Raw genomic sequence first — 26,310 nt, 5'->3', positions numbered from 1 at the left:
AACCACAAAGTCTGGGGTTCAAATCAATCCACTGCTCCACAGATGAGGCTGTCTGCTCCCGGCAAGATTTAGTCTCCGAAAACCCAAAGGACAGTCCTATTCTATGAGTTGGTATGAATTCATTGGCAGTGATTATTATTTTATTTTTTAACAAAGCTCTCCCCTCTAGATGCTTTTCCAACTATTGTTGCTATACTCTGTAGAATGTAAACTCTCTAAGAAAGTAGTCTTGGTATTGACGAAACATACAACTTCTAGTTTTTTAATGCTTCCTCTCCCTCTCTCTCATGACCCCAATTCTACCTTACAAATCCGGCTAGACCAGAGCATGCTCACTGGTACAGGTAAGAGCTGGCAACACAGGGAATCCAGGACAGATAAACCCCTCAGGCCCAGTAATGAGAGTAGTGATACCAGGAGGGTAAGGGGAAGGTGGGGAAGAAGGGGGAACCGATCACAAGGATCTACATATAACCCCCTCCCTGGGGGATAGACAACAGAAAAGTGGGTGAAGAGAGACAGTGGTTGATGTAAGACATGAAAATAAAAGATAAATTATCAAGGGTTCATGAGGAAGGGAGGGTGGGAGAGTGAGGAGAAAAATGAGCTGATACCAAGGGTCCAAGTAGAGAAAATATTTTGAAAATGATGTCAACTAAAGTACAAATGTGCTCTCCACAAAGCATGTAAATAAATATGGGTTGTGAGAAGAGCTGTAAGAGCCCCGAATAAAATGATTAAAAAATAATAGTAATAAAAGAAAGTAATCTTGGGCTATCTAGTTTTGCTCCACCTCTGCATTGACACATAGACAGCAAGACCTTGGCGAGTACTTTTGAGTGAAGCAAGTCAGGAAGGAGAAGACTCAGGAGCTGGCCAGTTTTGGAAGGAGCCCCAGTGGCTAAGCACTTGGTTGCTGAGTACAGGGAAGAAAGATGCGGCAGGCAGGCTGCTCCTGAAAAGGTTCGGGGTCCTTGGAAGCTTGTGGTGCCGTAAGGTTGGGGGAGTAGGGATTGAGTGGATGGCACAACACAGTGACCTTTCATTGCCCTAGGACAGTTTCCTAAAGTGGGTGATACTGCACCCTGGAGGACGCGGGAATGAGGGGGGTTGGAGTGGGGGCTGCAAAAGCAGATACCTACACTTTACCCTGGATTAGGGGCTGGATCATAAACGTTTTTAATTGCGAGGGGGGCGCTGAGTAATTTCCCCCCCTGAAAACTGGGAGTAGGTCAAGTCAGTTTGGGAACCTATGCTGACAGTGGCCCTGAAGGGCAGTGAAGTTAAAGGTGGAGAACATCCCCCCAGAGCAGCAGGCCGGTCATCCGTAACAGGTGCCCAAGGAAGGGCAGACAGGCACTCGCGGGCACTGGTGGAGCTGGAGGGTACAGCATCGTTTTGTGGGCAAAGTGACAGCACAGAAGTAAGTGCCTGCGGGGGGAATAGGCACGAGGCTGCTCATAGGTTCGAGTCAGGGTCTAATTCAGGAAGGAACAGCGTGAGCTGGAGCGGAGGGAGCACGTCTTCACGTTGCTGACAACGGTTGGCTTGGGAGAGCAAGCTTTGAGCAAGATGCTTTACACAGAGAAATTTGTACACGTCTTTGGCCTTCGTGGAAAAACTGCCAGGGTGAGATAACCTTGAGTTGGATGCGTGTCGGGGACAATTGTGGCAGGGACTGGTCGACTGGCTCTGCCTCCCTGCGCCGGGGAGCAAAGACGCAGCTCCCACACAATACCTGGGCTCGGTCTTTCCGCCCCGAGGGACCAGGGGTGGGGGGTGGAGGGTGGAGGGCGAGGGCGGGGCCAGGAAGGTGGGCGGGACCGCGGGGCCCGGCTGACAGCGACTGGAGGCCAAGTGGAGGGGCGGGGTTTCCGGCCCTAGCGGCGCTCCGGCGTCGGGTGACGCACGGCGGACGAGCCGTCACGTGACACGGAAGTGACTCCGAACAGGAAGAGGACGAAAAAAATAACCGTCCGCGACGCCGAGCCGAACCGGACCCGCAGGCACCATGAACAGCAAAGGTAAAGCTAGGGGACGACCTCGGCCGTCGGGGGAGTAGCGCTGACCCGGAACGAGCGGGCTCCGAGCCCGAGGTCCCCGAGCGCCGGGGCCGCGGCGGGCTGCGTTGCGCTCCTCTGCCGGCCGCAGCCCGGCCTGCGCCCGGCGCCTTCGTCGGTCCCTAACTACGGCTGCTCGCTCCCTCCCGACCCTTTCTCCCCTAAACTGTGGCGCAGTTTGGAGCTGCGGGCCGGGGCCGGGTGGGGGGGCGGTAGAGGGCTTGTTATGATGTGCATCTACGGGAGCAAATGGGGAGCCGGAGCAAGGATTTGGGTAAGCCAATGGAGAAGCGGCGGGGGCGGGCCGGCGCGCCACACTCCGGAACTACCGACAGCCTCCCGGGTTTAACTAATGAGGTGCTGGTGTTGGTGGACTTGGCCGGCGCCTGCGGGGCTGCCTTTCCTCCGGTCTTCACACCACATCGCCCTTCGCAGTTCGGGCCAGAACTCTCCCTGTCTTCCCCCCTCCCCCCCATGGTACTAGTTTATCTGGCAGAACAAAGCCGCCCCCCCCCCCCCAGTCTCCTTACTCAAAATGTCCCCGTCCGACGTCTTCGAGCCATCACTTTGAGCCCTTCATCCTTTCCCCGGTTTTGCCATTGACTTTCCAGCGTCCACTGTGTATTTGTTAGACGACCTTGACCAGAAAGCTGTGAGGTAAACCGTCATAACCTTACACCTAGCCTTATAGAGTCCTACCCAGGGTGCACCCTCGAGTGATAGCCTCCATCCTAGGGATCGGGGCCTAGATCCTGGGTCATGGTGCTTTTCCTGGCCAGTTAGAATCCAGCCCTTTGGGGGCTAAGCATGTAGAGAGGGTGCATTTTCTTGGCGTCGCTGCTGCCCGCAACCCCCTCCCCGCTAATCAGCCCCTCCAGCAGTCTGCCCGCAAATCCTTCCTCCTTGCTCCAACATGCCCTGCTCCATTTTGGCAGCTCTGCGGGGGGCGGCAACACGCTTTTCTCTTGATTTGTGTCTTGCAGGTCAATATCCGACGCAGCCGACCTACCCAGTGCAGCCTCCCGGGAATCCAGTGTACCCTCAGACCTTGCATCTTCCTCAGGCCCCACCCTATACCGATGCTCCACCTGCCTACTCAGAGGTGTTTCCATTTGACTAGAGGAGCTGGTTGAGAATGTTTGGCCCGCAGTTGTCAGTTTTCTGTGAAGTCTGATTCTGTATTTTGCTCTTCACAAACCCAAGAACGCAGCAGTTCCTGTTGGGTTTGAGAAGGCATGAGCTTATTATTTATGTCTCTTGGCACAGGCTGAGGTTAAGATGAGTTTGCATTTGTGAGCCTAAGTGCCCACAGGAAGTAGAACCGGGAAACACCTAGCGGCCCCGGGAAGGCACCTTGTATGAGTGTAACACAGACGAGGAGGGATTGACTCACTAGCGAGATTTGAAGTAGGCATGGCATAGACTAACACCCTCTGCTCTCCTGTCTCTCTCCAGCTCTATCGTCCGAGCTTTGTGCACCCAGGGGCTGCCACAGTCCCCACCATGTCAGCAGCATTTCCGGGCACCTCCCTGTATCTGCCCATGGCCCAGTCTGTGGCTGTGGGGCCTTTAGGTTCCACTATCCCCATGGCTTACTACCCAGTTGGGCCCATCTACCCACCTGGTTCGACAGTGCTGGTGGATGGAGGCTATGATGCAGGTGCCAGATTTGGAGCCGGGGCCACTGCTGGCAGCATCCCTGTGAGTATGCCTTCATCAGGGAAAAATGCAGCCCCTTCTGTGTATTTCAATTTTCGGGAATAGCTATATTCACTCTCACCATCCCCAGATAAGAGCGCTCAGTCTTGGTACAACTACTAACCTTGGGTAGTCTGGCCAAAAGCAGTTGAGAGGACAAAAGGGTGGCAGGTCAGTACTATCTGGAACATTCTCAGTTGACCAGAATCCTTGTCCTCCCTCATGAACAAACAGGTTTAGCGAACACTTCATTCTGTAAGCATCGGCTTCTGGGGGCCCTGGTTTAAACAGCACAATACAAAGTCCCTCTTAGGTAGCTTTGAGAAAGACCATATAATTGACCCCATTTGTTTTGTAGCACTAGGGAGTTTTGTTCTCAAGCCTTCTGCCTCAGTTCCCTGTGTGGGATTTAAAGCTTAATGGGTGGTCCTAGTTAGGATCCTCCTATGCTAGAGATGAGAATGGTGCCCTCAGGGTTCTGTGGGAAAATGTTCAAGGAGCCACTTGGTACTCTATCCTTGCTTTAGCAATGTGGGTGGGAGTGGCTTCCTAACCTGAAGATAGCTGATTGTAGGGCTACTCCCCATGTGTACTAGAAGGTATCCGTAGGCATCTCTGAATCAGTGTTTGCATCTTTGAAAAGCTAATGTAACTTTGCCACACATTTCCAGCCTCCCTGGGATGGACCTGCTGAAAAACCCCAATTGGCAGAACTAGCTCCTCAAAATGCTGTTGAACTGCATCTCACTGCCCTCTTCTCAGGTCCTCTGGTTGACCTGTGCCCTCTGATCCTTGTCCTTTCTTTTCAGCCTCCGCCCCCTGGATGCCCTCCCAATGCCGCTCAGCTGGCAGTCATGCAAGGAGCCAACGTCCTTGTAACTCAGCGGAAGGGGAACTTCTTCATGGGGGGCTCAGATGGTGGCTACACCATCTGGTGAGGAGCCAGGGCCGCATCTGCCACGGAAGACATCGCATACCGTCAGCACTTCTCACAATGTAACTGCTTTAGTCATATTAACCTGAAGTTGCAGTTTAGACACATGTTGTTGGGGTGTCTTTCTGGTGTCCAAACTTTCAGGCACTTTTCAAACGTCATAAGGAACCATGTGATGGTAGCAGCCCCTCCCCAAGCATTTTGAGGTAGGGGAGGTCTCCATTCATTAAATGAATGTGGGTGAAAGAGCCCCACGGAGACTCCGTGGCTTCCTCCGGAGTCCTACTGTACTACACTATCCTGGTCTTTGCTTTTAGTCATGAAACATCCAAATTAGGTTCGGAGGGAACTTTGATCTTCCTAAGAATTAAAGTTGCCAAATTACTCTGATTGGTCTTTAATCTTCAAGTCTTTGATTTATATTACTTGTTATAAATGAAACGCATTAGTTGTCTACCTTTCCTTTCGGCCCCTTGGCCCCCAGCCCCCAGCCCTGGTCTCCTGCCAATCTCCATCGAATCACTGGTGCAGGACAGAAAGCCAGTCAGACTCATTTTCTGCTCTCCTTGCGCTTCTCCCCACTTGTCATCTTTGAAATAGTCATTCACAAGGATCCCCTGAAACCCCCCTGCTCCAGCTCGGACCCCATTCACTTTTGCTTTCCATTCTCAGGTGAGACTGGAGTGTGTTATGCAGATCATCTTTTTTAAGGGGGCTTGGGTGCTTCTCATAGGCCGTCTCTGCATGAGAATCGCACCCCAGGGTGCTGTGGTGCCAGAGAAGTCATGCTTGAACCAAGGCTAACCGTAGACCAGTGGGCTTCGACGGGAATGAACGGGCAAGAGAAGCCTGCCCAGTGTTGTGGGAGCCAAACTACGGGGAGTTTGGAGATCCAAAATACCAGTTCCCATTTACTGTCAAGACTAGCCGATACCACCACTCCTGGCCCCCCCAAAGTCCCTCAGCTGGGTCAGTGGGGTCACATTATGAATGCCTCACTACGTCCAGTCTCATTAGGGTGACGAATATTTCAGGGATCCTTAATTTTTTTTCTTTCTGAAATTGGATCTTATTTTATCATTTCAGTTCATCAAAATTTGTGTTCTGTACATGTGATGTTCGACTGTACCATTGACTGTTATGGAAGTTCAGCGTTGTATGTCTCTCTCTACACTGTGGTGCACTTAACTTGTGGATTTTTTTATACTAAAAATGTAGAATAAAGACTATTTTGAAGATTTGAATAAAGTGATGAAGTTGCATTACACCGCACTCCAAGGACGCTTTCCTTCCCGTGCTGCTCGGCTCACCTCCGGCACCTCACCGAGGACCATTCAATGGGTCCTGCTTTCCCACTGGGTTCTTCCACCCGGGATGGAAAGGCTGTGGTGGGAGGCCAGGATTTTATCATTTCCAGGAGTTCCACTCTAGGTGTTCAACTGTTCTTCACTCTCCAACTTAAGTGCTTTCGTATTCTTCAGAACCCCATTGTGCTAGGGAATTCAGAACCTAAACCTAGAAATTGGGAATGATCCTGCCTCCTAACTTGCCCTATAGTTTGTATAACCTCAGGTGGGACCTTCCCTGTCACCAGAGCTCCGTCATCGAGGCTGCCGAGATGAATGCCTCCCAACTCCTTGGACACCGTGGGTGGGTAATACATGCAGACCTCAAGGGAGATTGGGCTGCATTCCAAAGCCAACAGTATCTGGGAAACTAGTGATTTATACTCAAACGTATGTGAAACAACATTTTGCAGCTACGATCCAAGGAATGTTGCTGGGGACACTGGTGGGAAAGGGGTGGGGTGGGGGGCTTGCCCTGTGCCCTCAGTCTGTACATAGGATGGGTTCTAGGGAATCCTGGCTCTCAAGACCATGTTTGTCCCAACTACCCCAGTGCTGAGTATTTTGTTAACTTCCCTAGGGCTCTTCCTGCTCAGGCAGGTATCTCTTCAGAGGTGATGTTGAAGAGTTGAAGTGGGCTACGATGAGAAATAAAAGTGCTCATTTCGTGTATGACAATCAGATTTCTGTTTCAACAAAAACATTTAATCTGGATAAGAACAGTACAAGAGGGTGGCTGGGGAACATGGGAAGGAAGGGCTCCCCATGGCCCCCGTTCATCAGGTCGTCTTCATGGTTGGCCCCTCCTGACACTCTCACCTTGGCCTGTTTTCCAGCCTCTGGGGAGATGGGAAGAACTGGGCACCAGATCTAGTTGGAGCTATCTCTAGGGGACCAGGCAAAGGACACAGTACTAACTCTAAGTCACTCTTCCCCCCTCCCCAACCTGAGAACAAAATGAAGATCGTGGGGCACACACTCAGTGTTACCTGGTCCAAGCACACCCCCCACCCCAGCTAGTCTGCCGGTCAGACACCAGCTGTGTTAGGAAGCCTGGCTAAAAACAAGCTGCTTTCTCCATGGCCCTGGTGCCGGTGCTGCTGACATTTGGGCCGGTGTTCTGGCGGGAACTTTGAGCTGCCCACATCCGTCAATGCTGCTTACTGCCATCAGAGGAACCGCTCACGGAATCAACAGTCCGAGTGGTGGTGCTGGAGCCGGAGACAAGCTCCCTGGGCCCCCAGCAGGCTTAGATGAAATATTCCTCCTTCTCCTTGCCCTTGACGGATTCGCTTTCCATCTGGAGCGTGGCACTGGGCTCGCCACCTGCAGGCTCGTAGGTGACGTAGCTGCCTTTGTTCTTGTACAGGTAAAAGAAGATCAGGACCACCACCGAGAGCAGGGTGAGGAAGACCACAGTGATGACCACTTGGGAAGGAGGGGAAAGGAGAGGGATCGGGATTGAGGTCTCAGTCATTCCCTAGGCCACCCCCAAATCCTCCACTTTTTCCATGAGGTGTCTACTTCCACCGCCATGCTCCCTCTCAAAGCCCGGCTTCCATGGGACAGAGTATCTGCAGTCTATTGGGGATGACGCAAGGCCAAGGACTTTGATTTCTGGTTTAACAGAACTCCCTCCCAACCAGCTCCTGATAATTATGAAAGAAACGGAGGAGGGGGGATTGGAAATGGCTTATCCCAACAGGAAGGGCTTCTTAAATCCAGTTGCTTGTAAGTGTTTCTGCTCCCTCTTCCTCACCCACTGCAACAGGCTATACAGATCATTCATCCCTTTCCCTGTCTCCTCGAGTGTAGCACCCATATGTACCTAGCTCTATTTGTGGTCACCTCCTAACATATCATTTACTGGTACAGAGGCCCTTTCAAGGTCTTTTTATAACCCTGTCTGTCTAAGATAGCCCGCATGCCAAAATAAGTCCATTAATGGATTCGGTCCTAATGTGCTGTTCTGGTCTGGAGGGAACCTTAGCTCACCACACTGGGTTTGGAGTCTTATCTGGAGGGAGAGGATTATCCTGCCTCCCCCGCCCCTAAAGGTCCCTGGGATTTGGGGTGAGAAGCTGTTACCTGCAATGAGTGCTGTGCTGGCCTCAGCTTCTTGGGACAAGGCTTCAGTGGCCTGCAGGATCGGAGTGGTCAGCAGGTCTGCCCCTGGCAAGTTTAGAGAAGTGGAAAAAGGAGAGGGGGTTCAATTCTTCTACAGCAGATGCTCACTCTTCACGTCCTTCCCTGTTTAAAAGCTTGCTGATTGCATGGTCACTCCCACTCCTACCCCCCAAGTACATAAAACGCATGTCCATGTGGCTGGGCCACGATCCTCAGTGGTTTGGCAGGAGTTATGGATGTCATGCTGTCATTTAGCCAATGTGCAATGACCTCACCATCATTCATGATGTGCTCTGATGCGGTCAGGTGTTAGGGCAAGATACTGCACCCTGACTGAGATCATAGCCCCAAGCTCAGGTAAGGGGTGTGGCCGGCCTCACTTTACTGTAACAGATATGAAAGAAGAGAGAAGCAGGCAGAGGAGGGATGGGGCCATCAAGAAGAGTCCAGAGTGGAGTGCGTTCTTTGGGACTAAAGGCCCTGCACGAGGAACCCTTAGCCTCTGGGGAGACAGATGCTGAAGGTAAGTTGCCTGAGGGAAGGAAGGGGGTCTGCAGAGGTTGAAAGGAGACCCAGACCTTCCCAATCTCATTTTACATAAATGAGACAGAATGATGAACACAGATACTACACAGTTTTAATACTTTATGGCAGATACATTTTTAAACATTTTTAGTCTATGGGATATTTTAAATAGTGAAGTGTTCCTCTCTCAGTAAAACCCGGTCCCACACTTCTAGAGTAAGCTCCCACCTCCACTGAGCAGACTCCACCTCACAACAACCCAGTCGGACAAAGAACTGCCCCTCGGGACATCTTTATACGGGAAGGCAAGACTCATCTTTCTCCCCGAGCGCCCCCCAGCGCCTGCTTCTCTGCACCCAAGCACCTCTTCCAAGCACCCTGGGGAAGGCCAGGTGATTTGAAAGGTTCTTGAACAAGGCATTCCCCTTCCCTTGGGGGTCTGTCCTTCAGGGCTCAAAAGCCCAGGCCTCCAGTCACTACCAGGTCTGAGTAGGACAACGCTGACAGTCGCTGGCTGCTGGCTGTCATCGTATGCCCCTTCTCTTAGAACTCAACGGAACCAAGGGCTGCCTGGTTCAGCCCACAGTGGACTGCAGCCCAAACTGTAATCCTCAGGGTTTCACTGGCGGAGTGGTTGACACCATGCCTTTCTGCCTGTCTTAATCTCATCGAGAAGCTCTGGGGAAACCTCCACTGACAGAGCAGTGGTGGCAGCTCATGAAGTGCACGGACCAGGAATTGACCCTGAGCCTCCGGCATCACTCACTGCCATCGAGCCAATTCCGACTCACAGCAACCCTGTCGGACAGGGTAGAACTGCCTCCTTCGGTTTCCCAGTCTCTAACTCCGAGCTGAAAGACTCGTCTTTCTCCCGGGGAGCAGCTGTTGGTTCCAAACTTTAACATCCCAGAGCATATCATCACCAGTGGGTATGTTACGAAACTTCCAGTTTCCCCAAAGGCCTCTGGAAGTTCCTTTTCTGTGGGTACACAGTAAGCCAGGAAGCCCCAGTTATGTTCTAATTAGCATTATAATGTGGCGGTTTGGAAAGGTAACAACTAAGTAGAAGGTACTGAGTGACAGTCGTATCCTGGGGAGAACAGGCTGGCTGACCCTGGACCCAGCCACCAGAGGGACCCCAATGAATGCTTCTATAAACGGTCACATTTCTAAATGGTATCACTTAGTACACAAGAACAGAGGTGCCCATGAACTCTGGAGGCCCTGTGTAGACCCCCGTGTAGACCTGGGGGGGGTCCAAGGGTGAGCAAAGCCAATGCGGCCGGCCTCCGGGGAGGCCCTCTCCCACACCCACGTAAGTCACTGAACGAACCATGCTAAGTGGGACACGTGGGAGAGCATGCGGAGGAGACGAGACCTGCTCTCGTCTTCAGTCAGTGAGCCCTGGTGGTGGTGTGGTCATGCATTAGGCTGCAAACTGCAAAGCCAGCAGTTCGAAACCACCAGCTGCTCGGAGGAAGAACGATGAGGCTTTCTAGTCCTATAAAACCTAACAGTCTCAAGCAGCCATCTGAATGAGAAGTCAACTAAATGCACATGGAAAAAGCACACCAGCTTGTGTGATCCAAAGACAACAATACAAAATTCAAATACGACAAAGGGAAAACTATCAGAGATTAAACTGCGAACACCCAATTATAGAAGGCTGTGGAGGGAACCCCCTGTGGAGGGAGCCCCCTGCAGAGTATATATCAGATTAAGTTCTGGCAGATCCCCTCTAGCCACAGGCAAGGGTCTCGAACAGCTTTCCGATCAGATATAGATCACTGTAATCATGATGACATTGGATTGAATTTGTTACTTGGTCAGTTGACCTCCCTCTTGATGAAAGCTGAATTTGTTCGAAGTGCAAGTATTTCTCGCTTGTTCCATGACAAAAATCCTTTTCCGGCCTTTTAAATACGGACAGACGGAGGTCTTTTCTTACTCATTATTTGTATTGCTATCTTTATGTTATTATTATTTTATCCTTACCACTTTACTTGTTTTTTATAGTCTCTGTTGGGTTTTCTAGTTCGTGAAGCACAGAGGAGCAGATGCAGAGACAGTAACTGATACAAGGGTTTATAGGGGACTTAAGGGTGGTGAATGGGGATAGGAGGGCGGGGCGGAGGGAGCAATCAATGTAAGTGTGAGAGGAAGGGAGCACTAGAATTGGTTGTGATTATATTTTACCATAAAATGTTAATTACCATTTAACCATAAAAAAATTAAAAATTGATCGGCATAATGATTGTACAATTCTTATTGATATGATTGAACTATTGAATTGTTATGTGGATTATGTGCCCATAAAACTGTAAAAAAAAGTTAATAATCTCAGGAGGAAAAAGACCCTAAACCACCCATTCAACAGCCTAACCTACACCCACCCCACAGAGAGTTACTGTCTCAGAGTCCAACGGGGGGCCAGGTCTACCCTGCCCTACAGGGGCACTGAGTCAGTATCAGCTCAATACCAGGGAGTTTGGTTTTTCTGGGAGTCTGCAGTTAGAAAGACATGACCACCCAAGGAAGACCTCTGGGCGTGAGTGGAGTTCCCTGGCTCCCAAGGGGTGGGGCGTGCTTGTTCAGAAGAACCTGGGCCAAGGGTCTGAAGCAGATGGCTCAACGTTCAGGAGTTGGGGCCCTGGGCATGATCCCTGTCCACTTTCCACCTCGGTGGTGTGTTGCGCGCCATCCGTGTGACAGAGTAGAACTGTCCCTCAAGGCTATCGCTTGAATCCTGGTTCAGCATGATTACTGCTGGACGCTGTTTCTTGATTTGTAAAACAGGGGTGTAGCAGGCAGTTTTTACGAAGGCTCCCGATGAACCCTGCCTCCTGGCTTTCACGCTGCCTGCAGTCCCCACCACTTGTGTGTGCACAGTCGTCAGTGACTTCGGAGATTAGGTTGTGCAACACTGGGTCTCCATCCTGCCCTTGTCCTTCTCTGCCTGGATCTTCCTGCGGGCTCCCTCAGAAGAAGCGCACCACCTCGTGGTTGAGAAGCATGATGGGAGGGACTGAGTTGCCTCTCGGCCAACCATCACCAACAACCACCTCAGTCTAAAACCCAAAGCAAAGAAACAATTTGCTGCCTAGTCAATTCCAATGTGTGTATACAAAGCAGATCTGACTTCTCTCAGGTATGCAAGACTGAATTTTCAGCAGCGGCTCACCAGCCCAAGCACTTAACCGCTTACCATACCCAGAGGCTTCTCCAACAGCCCCCTGGGCGCTAAACTGCCAACAACCAGCGTGTGCTTGGAAGCAGATCCTTCTGAAACTGAACCTTAGGATAACGGGAGTCTTGACCTAAGATACCTTGACTGGGTCTTACGAGAGGCCCTGAGTTCGAGGACCCAGCTAAGCCACAGCCAGATTTCTGTCCCACAGTACTGTGCCCTAAAAAGTGTTCTTGGTGAACAAGTGGCCATCTAGCTCAGAAGCAACAAAGCCCACATGGAAGAAGCACACCAGCCTGTCTGATCACGAGGTGTTGAAGGGATCAGGTACAAGGCATCATCAAAAAAAGGAAAATCTTACCATAGTGAATGAAGGGGGAAGTGCAGAGTGGAGACCCAAAGCCCATTTGTAGAGGGGTCTAGGGAAGGAGATGAGTCAGTCAGGGTGTGAAGTAGCACCGATGAAGAATACAGCTTTCCTCCAGTTCCAAAATGCTTCCTCCCGCCATCCCCACCCCCACTACCATGATCCGAATTCTACCTTGCAGGGCTGGATAGGGCAGAGGTTGTACACTGGTGTAGATAGGAGCTGGAGGCACAGGGAATCCAGGGTGGATGATACCTTCAGGACCAGGGGTGTGAGGGACGATACTAGGAGGGTAGAGGGTGAGTGGGTTGGAAAGAGGGAACCGATTACAAGGATCTATATGTGACCTCCTCCCTGGGGGACGGACAACAGAAAAGGGGGTGAATGGAGATGCCGGACAGGGCAAGATATGACAAAATAACAATTTATAAATTATCAAGGGCTCATGAGGGAGAGGGGAGCCGGGAGGGAGGGAAAAAAAGAGGACTTGATGCAAAGGGCTTAAGTGGAGAGCAAATGCTTTGAAAATGATGAGGGCAAAGAATGTACAGATGTGCTTTACACAATTGATGTATGTACATGTATGGATTGTGATAAGAATTGCATGAGTCCCTAATAAAAGGTTTAAAAAAAAAAGTTCTTGGGAGGCTCACCTCTCCGACATGATTACTGAAGACAAATGGGTGCATACACTAAGGTGGTGAAGGAAGCTAATGGTGCCCAGCTATTATTACAAACTATAGTGTCTGGGATCTGAAAGGCTTGAAGGTAAACAAGCGGCCATCTAGCAGGGAAGCACCAAAGCCCATATGGAAGAAGCACACCAACCCGTGTGACACAAGATGTCGATGGGATCAGGGATCAGGCACTAGAAGAATCAAAACAAACAGCTATTTCGATGTGAGAGGGGGTAAAAATGGAGACCCAAAGGCCATCTGTAGACAACTGGACATCCCCTCAGAGAAGGGTCACAAGGAAGGGACCAGCCAGCAGGGTGCAGTACAGCACTGATGAAACACACAATATTCCTCTAGTTCTTTAATGCTTCCCCTACCACCATTATCATGACCTCAGTTTTACCTTACAAATCCTGCTAGACCAGAGCATATACATTGGTACAGATAAGAGCTCTCCAGGACAGATTAACCTCTCAGGAGTAATAATGAAAGTAGCAATACCATGAGGGTAGGGGGGAGGTGGGGGGAGAATGTTGGAGAAGGGGGGATCAATCACAACCCCCCCACACACACCAGGGGGATGAACAACAGAAACCAGTAAGGAGAGACACTGGATGGTGTAAAATATAAAAATAAATTATAAAGGGTTCACGAGGGTGGCAGTTTGAGGAGGTGAAAAAGGAGCTGATACCAACGGCTCAAGTAGAAAGAAAATGTCTTAGAAATTATGGTAACATATGCACAAGTGTGCTTGATACAAGTGATGTATGGATTGTTATAAGAGCGGTAAGAACCCACAATAAAATGATTAAAAAAAAAAGAATGTTCTAGTTCCCAGCCACTGAGTTTTGGGGTGATCTGTTCCACATCGCTACCTCATCCCAAACTCAAACCAACTCACTGCCATCGAATCGATGCCGACTCATAGCACCCCTATAGAAAGGAGACCTGCCCCTGGGGCAGTTGCAGGCTGCTCTCAGGGGAGTGGAAAGCCCCGTCTTTCTCCTAGTAAGTACTCCCGAGGGTGATCATGGCTCTTCACGGGAGCGGGGCTGTGAGAGGGGCGGGGATGTTGGGGGGCAGGGGCTGAGGTACTCCTATGGTCTCTGCTTCCCTGCACCCCGCCAACCACCCTTCCCTTTTCTCCAAGTGTCTAGGCTAGTCCCGTCCGTCCACCATTCCCATTACTGCAAGTCACCTTACAATATGGTCCTTGGGGGAAAAGAGGCTCCCTACCCCTGCTCTAAAACAAAGAAAGGGCAGCAGGAGGGAAGGACCACATAGCCCAGGGACACCCTGCGATGCAGCACCGCCTCAGGCTGCTTATCCCCTGAAAGTTGCCCCCCCCCCATGCAGCACCGTGCCTCACCCCCGTCATCCCGCCATGGGCTTGGCAGGGCTCTCAACTGTTGTCTTTCTCTTCTAGCCTTTGCTGGTAACTGAGCAGTAGACTGAGCAGCGGTTCTCAATCTGTGGATCGTGACCCCTTTGGGGAGGGGTGTGTGTGTGTTTAAGAACCCTTTCACAGAGGCCGTTGGATTCATAAGAGTAGCAAATGGCAGTGATGAAGTAGCAATGAAAATGATGTTATGGCTGGGGTCCCCACCACAGGAGGCACTGCATGAAAGGTGGCGGCCTGAGGCAGGTGGAGAAGCACTGGATCAGCAGATCAAGGGGCCTGGCCAAGGAGCTGGACTCCTGTGTGGACCACCCCCATGCCTGCCACGGAGCTGCTTCTGACTCACAGTGACCCCGTGCATGGGTGGAACCGGCCCTGAGTGTCACTCTTTATGGGAGTAGAAAGCTCTTTCTTCCAAGGAGAGGCTGGTCCTGAGGACAAATGAGTTTCCAGAAAGCTAATCCAGAAGGGAAGGTGGGTCCTGGTTGTTAAGTTCTGCCCAGGATCCCAGTGTTAACAGCTGCTTTGTGTCAGGAGTTTTATGTGGGTAATCATTAATTCTTCCAGAATCATTCCCTTCAGAGCAGGTGTTTTTGTTTGGTGATGTGCACACTGGGGCACATGGAGAGTTAAGGGACTCGCTTCCTATTAGGTTCCAAAGAACAGTGCGGGGAGCCAAGGTCTGAATCCAGGTCCCAAGCAAGACATCTATTCAAAACCTTCCCACCATTAAACTTTCCTATCACGGTCCTTTTAAAATTAAGTTTTCCGGTAACGAAAGCTACCTGTGACGAAGCAGCACAACAAGCTTCCCCCACAACGCTCAAGGCTTAAAGCAAACAGTTAAAGGTGGAAGAAAAGTAGATGACAAGCAAAATGAGGAAGGTAATGCTCTTTGAATGCGAACTCGCTCAGAGGCGAGATGTCTGCGTAAAAGAATTGTTGGTTCATATGCCACTTCCGTAGCTCTACCATTTGGCTTCACCGGGGACAAGCTCTCTGACAGCCACAGAGAGAACTACACAACAGAGGAGGACCTTAACACAAAACAGGAAGATGGCTTCTCGGCCTTCGGCTAAGATCAAGTGTAGTATCAGTTTAATATTTGACACGTCCTCTGAGGACAACGTAGTAAGTGCATTTTTGCCAGGAGTTGGACTGGGAGCTTGCTCCATCCACTCCATGCATCAACCTGGTATTGCAGTGCTTCCAGAAATGATGCAGTCCCTTAGGGGATGTCTGAAAGAAAAACAAACAAACAAACCAGGAAGCTCTCTAGAAGTGACTTCCTTTGGTACAGGTATTAGTTGGCTTCTCGTTATGTTTTAAAGGACTTTGGTGGAGCAGCCCATGATGCACCTAACAACAATAACAACAACAAAAGCCAACAAAACAAAGTAATCCAGTCATTGAGTTGATTCCAATGGTCAGCAACCCTACAGTTTCCTAGCCTGTAACTTGACAGGAGTAGAAAGCCTCATCTGACTCAGAAGTGGCTGTCAGGTTTGAACTTCTGACCTGGCAGTCAGCAGTCCAATGCTGACCAACAAGAGCCACCAGTATGCCCCCTGAATTTGGACTTCTAGCCTTCCATCTGGGAGAATAGATTTGTTTGTTATAACCATCCTCTGGTGGCATTTCGGTTCTAGCAGCATGGGATAATTAAGACAGGCCTTGAACTTGAAACAGTAAGCTTTAGGAGCCAGCAATGGGAGCACTCAGAGCAAGGTGGGGCAGCAAGCCATTCACTCGGCTTAGGCAGAGGTTGCGGGAAACACTAGTCCACACCAGGAAACCTGGAAGACACTGCCCGGCCTACTGCCCGGAGGAAGAGCTCCGTCTTTGTGCCCATCGTTCCAACCAAGGCGTCCCAGAAGAAGGTGGAAATTACTGGACCACATCATGAACGTCACTGACAGTATCTGCTGAAGATCACTCAACAAGGTAACGGCGGAACATAGACAAGGGGCTATTAGAAATTCAAGCAGAGAATTCGATTCAGAAGAGAATGTGGAGCAAGGGATATTACTGCTGACATCAGATGGAGTTTGGTTGAAAGCAAAGAATACTAGGAAGATAGTTAGTTACTCGTGTTTGATTGACTGCAAAGACATTCATTCGGCTGCGTGGGTCATAACACGCCAAAGCCAACACCAAGGAGGGTAATTCCATAGTCCTTGTCGTGCTCATGCAGAACCAGTACGTAAACTCCGTGCATGAGTTAGCGAGGAAAGGCATCAGGGTCGTGTCCGTTCACCATAAGTAGTCCAGCTGTGTGCCGAGCCAATTATCCAGGAAGGAGAACTATATGAAGAACAGGTTATCAGGATTGGAGGGAAGCTTATTTACTAGCCTGTGATATGCAGATGATACAAATGTGTTTGTTGATAAAAATCAAAGATTGCAGCCTTCGGTATGGATGACAAGTCACTGTGAAGGAAACCCAAATCCTCCCAACTGGGCCAAGAGACAACATCATGATAGATGGAGAAAAGATTAAAATGGTCAAGGATTTCGTTTTACTTGAATCCAGTTACGGCTCATGGAAGCAGTGGTCATGAAATAAACAGCGTTTTGTACTGGGCAAATCAGATGCACAAGACCTTCTACAAAAGACCACTGCTGCCACGGTTTTTCCAATCACCTAAATGCACGAACGAGGAAGACCAGAGAATAATCGGCACATTTGAATTTCCCACGGCTGACAGAGAACCACAACGAATCTGCCCTGAAGGAAGTACAGCTCCTTAGAAGGGAGAAGACAAGGCTTGGCTTCACTAACTTCGGACATGTTATCCGGAGGGACCAGTCCCTGGAAGAAGACCCGGTCCTCGGAAAAGCGAAGGGTCGGTGAAAAAGACCCTTGATGAGCCGTTTGAACTCCCATACAGCAGCTGTGAGGCTGGCACAAGACCAGGCAAGGTTCCCTTCCGTTGAACACTGGGTTACTCTGAGGTGGGCAGAGTAAAACCACCCCATCAGGCTTCGGAGGCGGTAACTATGGAAGCAGACTGCCACATCTTGATCCTGTGGAAGAGCTGGTGGATCCCAGTCCTCTTCTGCCTGCAGCTGAGCACTTCACCACCAGCACCCCCACCACACCACACACACACACACACACTTTTTTTTTAGGAGTACGGGGTTCTTATTCGCCAATTAGGGTCCATTCTCAATGTTTCTCTCACTCATGTGTTGCATTAGCAAGCAAAGCACTATACAGAGGCTTCATCTAGTCCTCAGAGCCTCCCGGTCCATCCTCATCATCTTGACTAATCTGGAAACAATGAAGCTCCTAAGTCTCCTTGTCAGATGCAACCACCCGAAGCGGATCAATGAAGATGGTTTTTCTTCTTTAGGTATTTCAAATACCTTTTAGAGAACTGCTTCTCAGAAACTTCTGTAATTTTATTCTTGGATCGTTCAACATGAACATTTCCAAGATTTCCAGTTTTTCCACCAACTTTAACTTTCTCCAGAAGAAACTGTTCAGAGTATCCAGAATCAAAAATCCCATCTTCTACTGGATGAGTAAGATCCAAATGACACTTGTAGGCTGACCTCTTAGCCCCCTTGAGTTTCTGTGCTACCATCTTGAGACCTGGCGACGAGCTCCGAGAGCCCAGGGAGCCTTTCTCTTCCACATTTTAAAACAGCGATAAGGAACCCCATTTGTAGTCAGAAAAACCTGACTAATGTTTCCTGGGGTGATCGAGAGAGAATGGAACACTGGGCTAGCTGACCCTCTCTCAACTTTCATTAGGCCATTTTTATCAATTGAAAATTGTTTTATCAGAATTGGCTTCAAAATAAAAACTTCAAATTGTTGACATCTCATTAAAGCCTATAGGTTAGTTAGCAGTATGGTATCAATAGGAACCCCGGTGGTATAGTGGGTTGTGTGTTGTGCTACTAACCAGGAGGTTGGCAGTTCAAAACCACCAGCTCCTTGAAGGGAGAGAGATGAGGATCTTTGCTCCCATAAAGAGTTATGTCTCCGAAACCACAGGGGCAGTTCCACCCGGCCCTAGGAGGTCACTGTGAAACAGAACTGACTCAACAGCAGTGAGTTTGGTTTTTTGGGGTACAGTATCAATGACACTTTCTTAATTGTAACAAATGTTATGCAAGACGCTAACATAGAGGTGTCTGAGAGCTGAAATTCTGAATACTCAGTTTGCAGAAAGCTGTGGATGACAGTGACAGCCCAAAACCTATTTGCAGAGATCCACATAGATCAGGCCTCTATGGAATTCCTTCGGATCATTAACCAAGGATGCAGACAATCTTGCCCTCTGGCAGAGTGCATTGGAGCGTAGATGGCCTCCACCCCTCTCCAGTGGGCTCAGGGAGAGGCAGTCCCTTAGGGGCCTGCCCTCAGGTACCCTTGACGCAGTACTAGGGGTCAACTGACTCATGCTCCTTCAGTTGTGCTCCGGCTGCTTTGTTGGTCAGAAGGCGCAGGACCAACCCTGTAAGCTCTGTTAACAATGTACGTGCCCCAATCACGGTCATGTTTCCCGATTCTGCAGTCACACCTGTAACTGTGAGATGCAGATCTGCCACCAGGCATGACCTGGTGAGTTTTCTTTGTTCCATGCCTTATTTAACTAGTGACATGACTGAATCCTTGGGTGCCATCATGACCTGGTGCGAAGGGTCCCCCTCATCCAAATGATGCTGTCTGTGTCCCTTTTAAGACTCAATAACCGCTCGCTTTATATTTGAGAGTGGGGCCTCTTTTGTACCCTAAAACCGAGGGGTTGCACTGAAAAGTATAGGGAATTCAGTGCTGTTTTTGCAACTTTGCTGTACATCTAACATTATTTAGAAACAAAGTATTTCTTTAAAAAACAAAATTTTGAACTCCATGTGCCATACTAGAATTCTCAGACTAAAGGTGACAAAGGGTCCTGGAGAGACATGTAAGCTGGATCAGGCTCCAAGAATCTGCACCATCCCCTCGATTTGTGATGGTGGGTTTCTAACATGCCCCGCCCCAAGGTATGCTGTAGGCAGGGCTGATGTTCTCATTTTGTGCAGGGCACAAAACTGACGCAGCTCACCAAGTTCAACCAAGCTACGCGACCTCTCAGCAGTCAGCTTAGCCAGGCTTCACGGCTGTCTGCTATTTCCAAGGGTCTCTCTACCACAAAACACCAGGAGGCGCTGTGGGGTGACGGGTTGCTAACAGCCAAGTTTATGGGGTTGAGTCCTGCAGCCACTGAGAGATGTGGCAGCCTGCTTCCATCGAGTCTCAGAACCCTGACGGGGGCAGTTCTATGGTTTCCCATGGGGTGGGCACCATGAGTCAAAATTGCCTCGACAGTAGTGGGTGTGGTTTTCCACCATACACTCCCAGCTCTCCAGGTTCTGGAATCAAGCATTCTGTACTCTCAGGCAAACATTTATGTGCCCCCTAAGTTTGGTTTTCTGCAGTTCTCCGAGGCTGTAAAGGGAGCTCGCTGCCACGCTGTTTTCAAGTGTGACCCGAATCTGAATGTCCTGTGACCAGAGAGGTCATTAAAAAAACAAAAGACCATGCATGCCAGAAACACTGGGCACCTGTTCAGAAGGTGGTTGATGTGCAAATACTGGAACAGGGTATACGGCTAGGTGACACCAGGGCATTGTCAGCTGCTGTGGCCTAAGGAGTACAGCCTGGAAAACACTCGGGCCGTCCTACTCCGTCACATGGAGTTGCTACACGCTGAAAATACTCCATAACACCCAACAACTACACACACACACACACACACACACTATGACCTCATCTTTGTAAAACATTAACTACCAGCATGCACACATGTATCTGTAGGTGCGGTGTGTGTGTGGGGGGGAAGTCTGGAAGGCATTGTTTCATTATCTCCTGTCCCTGGCTCTTTCCGCTCTTATCTCAGACTGGGAAAGAGAGGGTAGCACCTTTTCCTTTTTAAACTTTAGGGGGCGGGGAGGGGGGGGCTGTCGGGAGGTGGACTACAAGATTTAAGACCTCACCCAAACTCTTAACAGCAGCAGATAGAGGGCAAGGACTCGGGCTCACGCATATTTGTTTTGTTAACCCAGTTACCGGTGGCTCCTTTGTAGCCCTCATTCCTGGTTGAGCTCAGTCTTATCACTGGGCCATCAGATCCTTCCCCTCCTGCGGCTGGGTCTGCCAACCTACTTATTTGCTCTAAACCTGGGCCTGCCCTACAAAGGCGGCAGCTCCCCCTTCTCTCTGTGGGAACCCGCCCTGGAATTCTGGCCCCTTTCTCCTTCCCTCATTTTCATTATACTGGCCAGTGGGGGGGGGGTGCGAGACCTGGGGAACTGCACACCCCGACAGAAAGAAAAGCAAGCTTTGGAATCTATCAGACTTGGCCCCGACCCTGCTTCTGCCATTAACTGTACGACTTTGGGTACATTTCTTAACTGTTCTGAAAATGTCTTAAGAGCTTCTTGGTTTCTGCCGCTGTGAAACCCCCCCCCCAAAAAAATAAAGAAACAAAACCACCAAACTCCCGGCCATCAAGTTGAGTCTGCCTCATAAGGGCCCTATGGAGCAGCATGAAGATCAGGGGCTGCAAGGGGCTGTCTCCACCAAATGCCCACGCTAAGCGACATCCGTGCCACAACGAAGGGGTTGGAAAGAAATCAGGCACACCTTAGACACCCATGGGGCAATCCAAGCTAGGTACGCATGGGCCAAAGACACAGACACAGGGGAAGGTCAACCCGGGCACACACTAGGCACCTGTGACATCATGTCACAGGTGGAAGTGCAACTGAACTTGGCCACTGAAAATGGTCAATATCATCAACCACACCCCCTCAAGTAGGGTAGGAGGGCATAAACATCAGGGACCACGGGCAGCCCCTCTCTTGTTCCAGTATCTTTTCATTTCTTCTACACTCCCCCGTAGTGGCCATCTGTAGTCTGCAGCTCTTCCTGGGTCCCCCCCTGCGGCCTTGCACGCTTTCCCGGGATAGCAAGTACTATCTGAGACGGTAATACCCGAAACTTCCCTTACCCTCATGCTTAACTTGGGCTTACGGAAGTGCTTCTGCCGCGTGGATTCTTTATGCACTGAGAAGAAAGAGCCAAGGTAAACCATCCCAGAAACCTAACAAAACTGCTCCTGTGCGTTTCCAAGATGTAACTCTCAATGGGCGTAGAAAGCCCCTCTTTCTCCCTCAGCGCGGCTTGTGGTTTTTGAACTGCCGAGATTAGCAGTCCAGCTCAGAACCTCTACTCTGTAACCACCAGTCTGCACAGAATAAAACACGCTTTGCATGGTTGGGTGAGGATTCAGTGAGATAAAAAAATGCTAGATGTCTCACACAAGATGCAAGACCTGGACCACCTAGAAGGTAGCTACGATGAAGCAACTTGAAAGAGTTTGTGGAGCCATGGACTTGAAAGCAAACGGGATGTTCCTCCGTACAATCCGACTGAACTGTGCACGTTACTACTTCCAGAGCACATTTTCTTAGGCTCCACCCAGAGTCACCTCGCCTGGTGAGGAGCCCTGGTGCGGGCTGGGTTAGAAGTTGGGCTGCTACTTTCCAGGCCAGGAGCTCCAAGGGAGGAAGGCTAGGCACCAAGTTCTGGTCTCAGAAACCCACAGGGTCGCCGAGTCAGAATCGACTTGACAGCAGTGAGTCTGGGTTTCGTTGGACCTGGTGGGGTGAACAGAGCCCAAGGTGCACTACTCCACTCTGCCAAAGGGACCAAACGGACCGTGCCACCCAGGAGGCAGTGCTCAGTACCCACAAGGCTTTTAGGAGTCTATGAAGATGTTTTAAAACCAGAGGGAACCCCCCCCCCAACTTTAGTTCAAGAAAATCTTACTATTGTTCGTGTGATGATGTTGCTAGCTACTGTCAGGTGGATTCCGATGAGGGACCTGTGAGTACAGAGCTGTCAGCTTTCACTCTTTGGGTCAAGGATGTCAACAGTTCCCTTTTGCCCCTGTCATAACCTCTCTGGCAAAGCACCAACTCTCTTCCAGATGGGTGGGCTTCTCCTGAAAGTCCCCTCCAGGGAAAGTCCAGCCTGTTTATCTTCACCTCAAGCTTCACCTTCCTTCACCCACCACCCCCTTCGTTCCCTGTCTCTCAGGGGTAGAGCTCCATCCCTTCTTCCTATGGGTGACACCTTGGCTGACCCATCCCTTTTCTCACCAGACAAGTAGCACATTAAGACTTATTACGGCGACACGTCTCAACCTTCACCTAGATGTCCCCTCATCCCTTTCTGCATCTGTATAGCGCAGCATTTCTGCCTTAATGACAAAGACAAAGCCTTCCAAACCGGTTCTCCCGGCTTCCGTCATGGCTGAGAGTGTGAAACCTGAATGGACAGAAATTTGTCAAACATGGGAGTATCTTACAGGAACAGGACAATTTGCAGGTCAACACAATAATCTTCCCCTGAGAAGACAAGGCTGACCGGTACCTGACAGAACAACCAAACCCTCGACCGGTGGAGTTGAAACAACAGTGCCTGGCTCAGGGGTGGTGGCAACGGCACGGCTCAGAAAGGGCGGCACTCTCCCCAGTCTTGGCAATAACTCGATCTCCCGCATCAGGCGTCTGAAAGAGCTCGTGACACCTCTTTCAAATCTCAGTCCAGTTGTGACCAGTAGTTTTCCTTTTTCAGCTGTCCCTCTAGGACACCATTTTACAAATTTTGGGGAAACTCCAATCCTGCTGAGTTGGCCATGAGTGCACCGGTTTGGACTGATTTGAAGCCCTGGTGGAAACCAACCAGGCTGTGCTCCCCTTCCACCCTACTTCTCTATCACCAACCTGGCTGTCTCCGGGTTGTGCAGGGATCCCAGCCTGAGCATACTCCCAGGGACAATGGCTTTTTGATGGGTCTGTCACAGCGGCTGTCAGGTGCTATTGTGTCACTCCCACAGAACAAAACACTACCTGTCCCTGCGACATTGCCACCATGATTCCGACGTGTTGATCATTCCAACACCAAACCCACTGTCATCAAGCCCGTTCTGACTCATAGCGACTCCAAACAGGGTTTCCAAACTGGAGACCTCTACACGAGCAGAGATAGCCTCATCGTTTTCCTGTGGAGCAGCTGGGGGGTCTGAACTGCTGACCTTGTGGCTAGCGTCCCACAGCTCCACCAGGGCGCCAGCATCAGCTCCACCAGCATCAGAAGAGTAGACTTAACAAGTTGGCAGAATCCTTTCCCAAGGAGGTGGATTTAAAAAAACAAACAAAAACCCTGTACCCAATAACAATCATAACTAATAAAATTGGGTGTTCACAGGATACTGATATTGAGTTAAGAGTTTGACATAGCTTATCTTATTTAATTCTCAAAAATAAAAAGAGTCTCAGAAGTCAGACCATCCATCCTTACAAATGAGGGAGACGGAAATTAAAGGTTAACTTAAGCAACTCATTCAAGGTCACAAAGCTTTGGGGGTGTCAGGAACTGGCCCAGGAAACTTCAGGTTCCAACAGTACCAAAGTACCCACTTGATTTGCCTCCCAAGACTTTCTGGAGTGAGGCAGCGGGAGGAAGGGAGAGGGTCATCCAGCCCCGCAGGTCTGGAGTTCCAGGTTTGAGCTGGGAGTGGGGATTTGGGGAACTAGTCTTTACCTTTCCAATCAGCAAAGGCCTTTACTTACCTCTGGGGGCAGGTGTGGTTGAGAGACTAGTCATTGCAGCCAATGGATGAGGACGGACGAACAGACCTGCAGGAAAGGGACAAAGGCAGGAATGACGTGGGTTGGAGAGGCCCCGAGATCCTAGGCTTCTTGGGTTCCAGGTTTCTCCACGTCCTCTGGGATGTCCTCCCGCAGAAGACGGGAGTTGGGGACAGCCAGGAGATCATCTTGAAACGGCCTCTTTCCGTTTCTCTCTTGAGTTCTCTCCTCAGGCTCCAGGCCCCGGGATCCATCATTCCACACGGGCAGGTCTGAGATCGTCCGCAGGTGGGCTTAGCTTCACACATGCTCCCCGAGATCCTCCGCTGGGCCGCCGCATTTGCCTAACCCAGCGCTCCTCCGCCTCCCGCATGCCGCGGCCCTTCGGGGACCCGGACCGTAACATGATGTTCGTTGCTGCTTCATAACTGTCACTTTGCTACTGTTGCGAATGGGGCGAGCCCCGCAGGGGTCGCGGCCCACGGGTGGAGAACCGCCGGCCAGCGTGAGCCGCGCAGGCACGTACCCGCTACAGGTACGCCGGGCGGCGCCGGCCGCTAGGTGTCAGCAGAGGGCCGGGAGGGCCGCAGCGCGGCGGCCGCGGGTGCGGGCGAGGGGCCGGGACGAGGCCCCGGAGCGGGGTGCCGGCCTGCAGCGCGGAGGTGAGGTCCGCCGCCGCCGTCGGGCCAGCCCCGCGCCCCCACTGCTGCCCGGCGCCGTCCGCGCTGCCCCGCGAGCCCCGCCCCGCCCCGCCCCGCGGACCCCGGCCCGGCCCTCCCCGCCGCGGCCCCGGCGGCCGCTCTCGGCTTCAGCGGGTGCGGTGGCCGCGGCGCCTGGGAGCGAGGGCGGCGGGCGGCTCACCTTTCCAGTCGGACGGGCCGCGGGCGAAGGGCCCGGCGCCGCGCCGCGCGCGCTTTTGAACTCGACGGGGGCGGACCCGCGGCGGCCCTCGGAGCCGAGCCGAGCCGAGTGAGCCGCGGGGGCGGGGGTGCGGGTGGGGGCGGGGTGGGTGGGGGACGGACGGACGGGCAGACTGGGTGGGACAGGAAAAGAGGAGCGAAACCGCCCTCGGCAGGTTCGCTCTGCTCCCCCGGGAGGAAAGGCTGCCCTTCCCACTTCTTCGATTGTTGCTTTGCCCTCCATCCGGAGCCGCTTCCTCCCTGGCCCCGGCTCCAGAGGGGATGGGAGCCGAACGCTAGCCGACATCCGCCCGTTCCCCGTGGGATGGACACTCGGAGTTTGCAGCAAATGTGGAAACTTACATCCACTTGCGTTTGCCGACCGTTGGTGTGAATAGGTCTTTGTCTCCTAGTTTGAAACATAAAGTGATTCCGTGGGCGCAGCCCAGACTGTGGGTGCAAGGTGCGGTGGCCAGAGGAGCCTGGATCTTCCTGGGCCGCCTTTCTTCAGAGACCGGGCTGCGTCTAGAGGAATGCTTGGGCTTTCAAACAGCCCTGGCTCTGCTGCCTTCTAAATTGGGCCAATCACTTAACTAACAGGCAGTCTTGTTCAGAACTGAAAGTACGAATTCCCATGCAGCCGTCTCACTGCCGTGGTCCGAGCACATGGTAAGCACCCAATTTTAATTAGTAATCAGTGCCATTCTGTAGCAACCCGCTGACTCACTTCTTCGTGGTAGGAAGTACAGTATTGCCAAATTAATCAGAGCAATACAAAGACTAGGTTGATTTAATAGTATTTCTGTGTCTCACAGGTTCTGAGATCCATTCTGCTGGGTGACGTTTGTTTTAGTGTGCCAAAGAGACCCCCATCTCAAATATAATTTAAGGAGAACACGGATTAAGTCTCAAGAGGGTCAAGGACAAGACGGAGGCACAGATCCGGATGAGGGAGGCCAGTAGCATGACTAAATGGCATCTGAGGATTCAAGTCCGGACACTCGTTAGTTAAATAAGGCACAGAACAAAGGAAGCTGTCACAAACTCATCATGGGTGGCAGATGAAAACATCACAGTTATAGGTGGGACTACAGGAGCAGGAAATGGACCATGATTGGGACACATACATTCTGTTAGAAGGGTTTACAAAATTGGCTCAGGGCCTTCTGACAAAAATAGGGTAAGACTGATAGGACATGACTCATGACCAGGTGACCCCAGTGTGGTGACTTCCATCATGGATACACCCAGGCAAGTCTCTTAAGAGAGACTGCCTCTCCCTGGGCTGGCTGGAGAGGGATGGAGCAATTCCACGGTCCAGGGTACACTGCCTGAGGCCAAGATTATCTGCACCTTTGGTTACTGATCAGAGAGAATCCGATGGAGGCTTAATTGACCCTGGGAATGGATTTTAGACTCATTACCATCCATGGC

The 26,310-nt window shown here is 51.0% G+C and overlaps 2 protein-coding genes and 2 pseudogenes across 2 annotated transcripts; 2 read left to right on the top strand and 2 right to left on the bottom strand.

The window, feature by feature from the left end:
• Window positions 1-1,873: 1,873 nt before the first annotated feature.
• DAZAP2 (DAZ associated protein 2) lies at window positions 1,874-4,874 on the top strand. Its single transcript, XM_075551667.1, has 4 exons — window positions 1,874-2,024; window positions 3,044-3,162; window positions 3,516-3,761; window positions 4,568-4,874. Exons 1-4 carry the CDS (start codon window positions 2,012-2,014, stop codon window positions 4,694-4,696), a joined length of 507 nt encoding a protein of 168 aa, XP_075407782.1. The 5' UTR covers window positions 1,874-2,011; the 3' UTR covers window positions 4,697-4,874.
• Window positions 4,875-6,721: 1,847 nt separating this feature from the next.
• On the bottom strand, window positions 6,722-25,183 carry SMAGP (small cell adhesion glycoprotein). The gene is made up of 5 exons (XM_075553291.1): window positions 25,094-25,183; window positions 24,839-25,010; window positions 23,960-24,025; window positions 8,127-8,210; window positions 6,722-7,466 (listed from the first exon to the last, which is right to left on the bottom strand). Exons 1-5 carry the CDS (start codon window positions 25,181-25,183, stop codon window positions 7,288-7,290), a joined length of 591 nt encoding a protein of 196 aa, XP_075409406.1. The 3' UTR covers window positions 6,722-7,287.
• On the bottom strand, window positions 14,328-20,469 carry LOC142451032 (ribosomal protein eL22-like 1 pseudogene; annotated as a pseudogene).
• On the top strand, window positions 15,377-15,549 carry LOC142451974 (U2 spliceosomal RNA; annotated as a pseudogene).
• Window positions 25,184-26,310: the final 1,127 nt, after the last annotated feature.

Source organism: Tenrec ecaudatus, chromosome 6, assembly GCF_050624435.1.
Source record: "Tenrec ecaudatus isolate mTenEca1 chromosome 6, mTenEca1.hap1, whole genome shotgun sequence".
NCBI classification, from domain to species: Eukaryota; Metazoa; Chordata; class Mammalia; order Afrosoricida; family Tenrecidae; genus Tenrec; species Tenrec ecaudatus.
The sequence above is the reverse complement of the archived record's forward strand: the minus strand, read 5'-3'. Positions and strand labels throughout refer to the sequence as shown.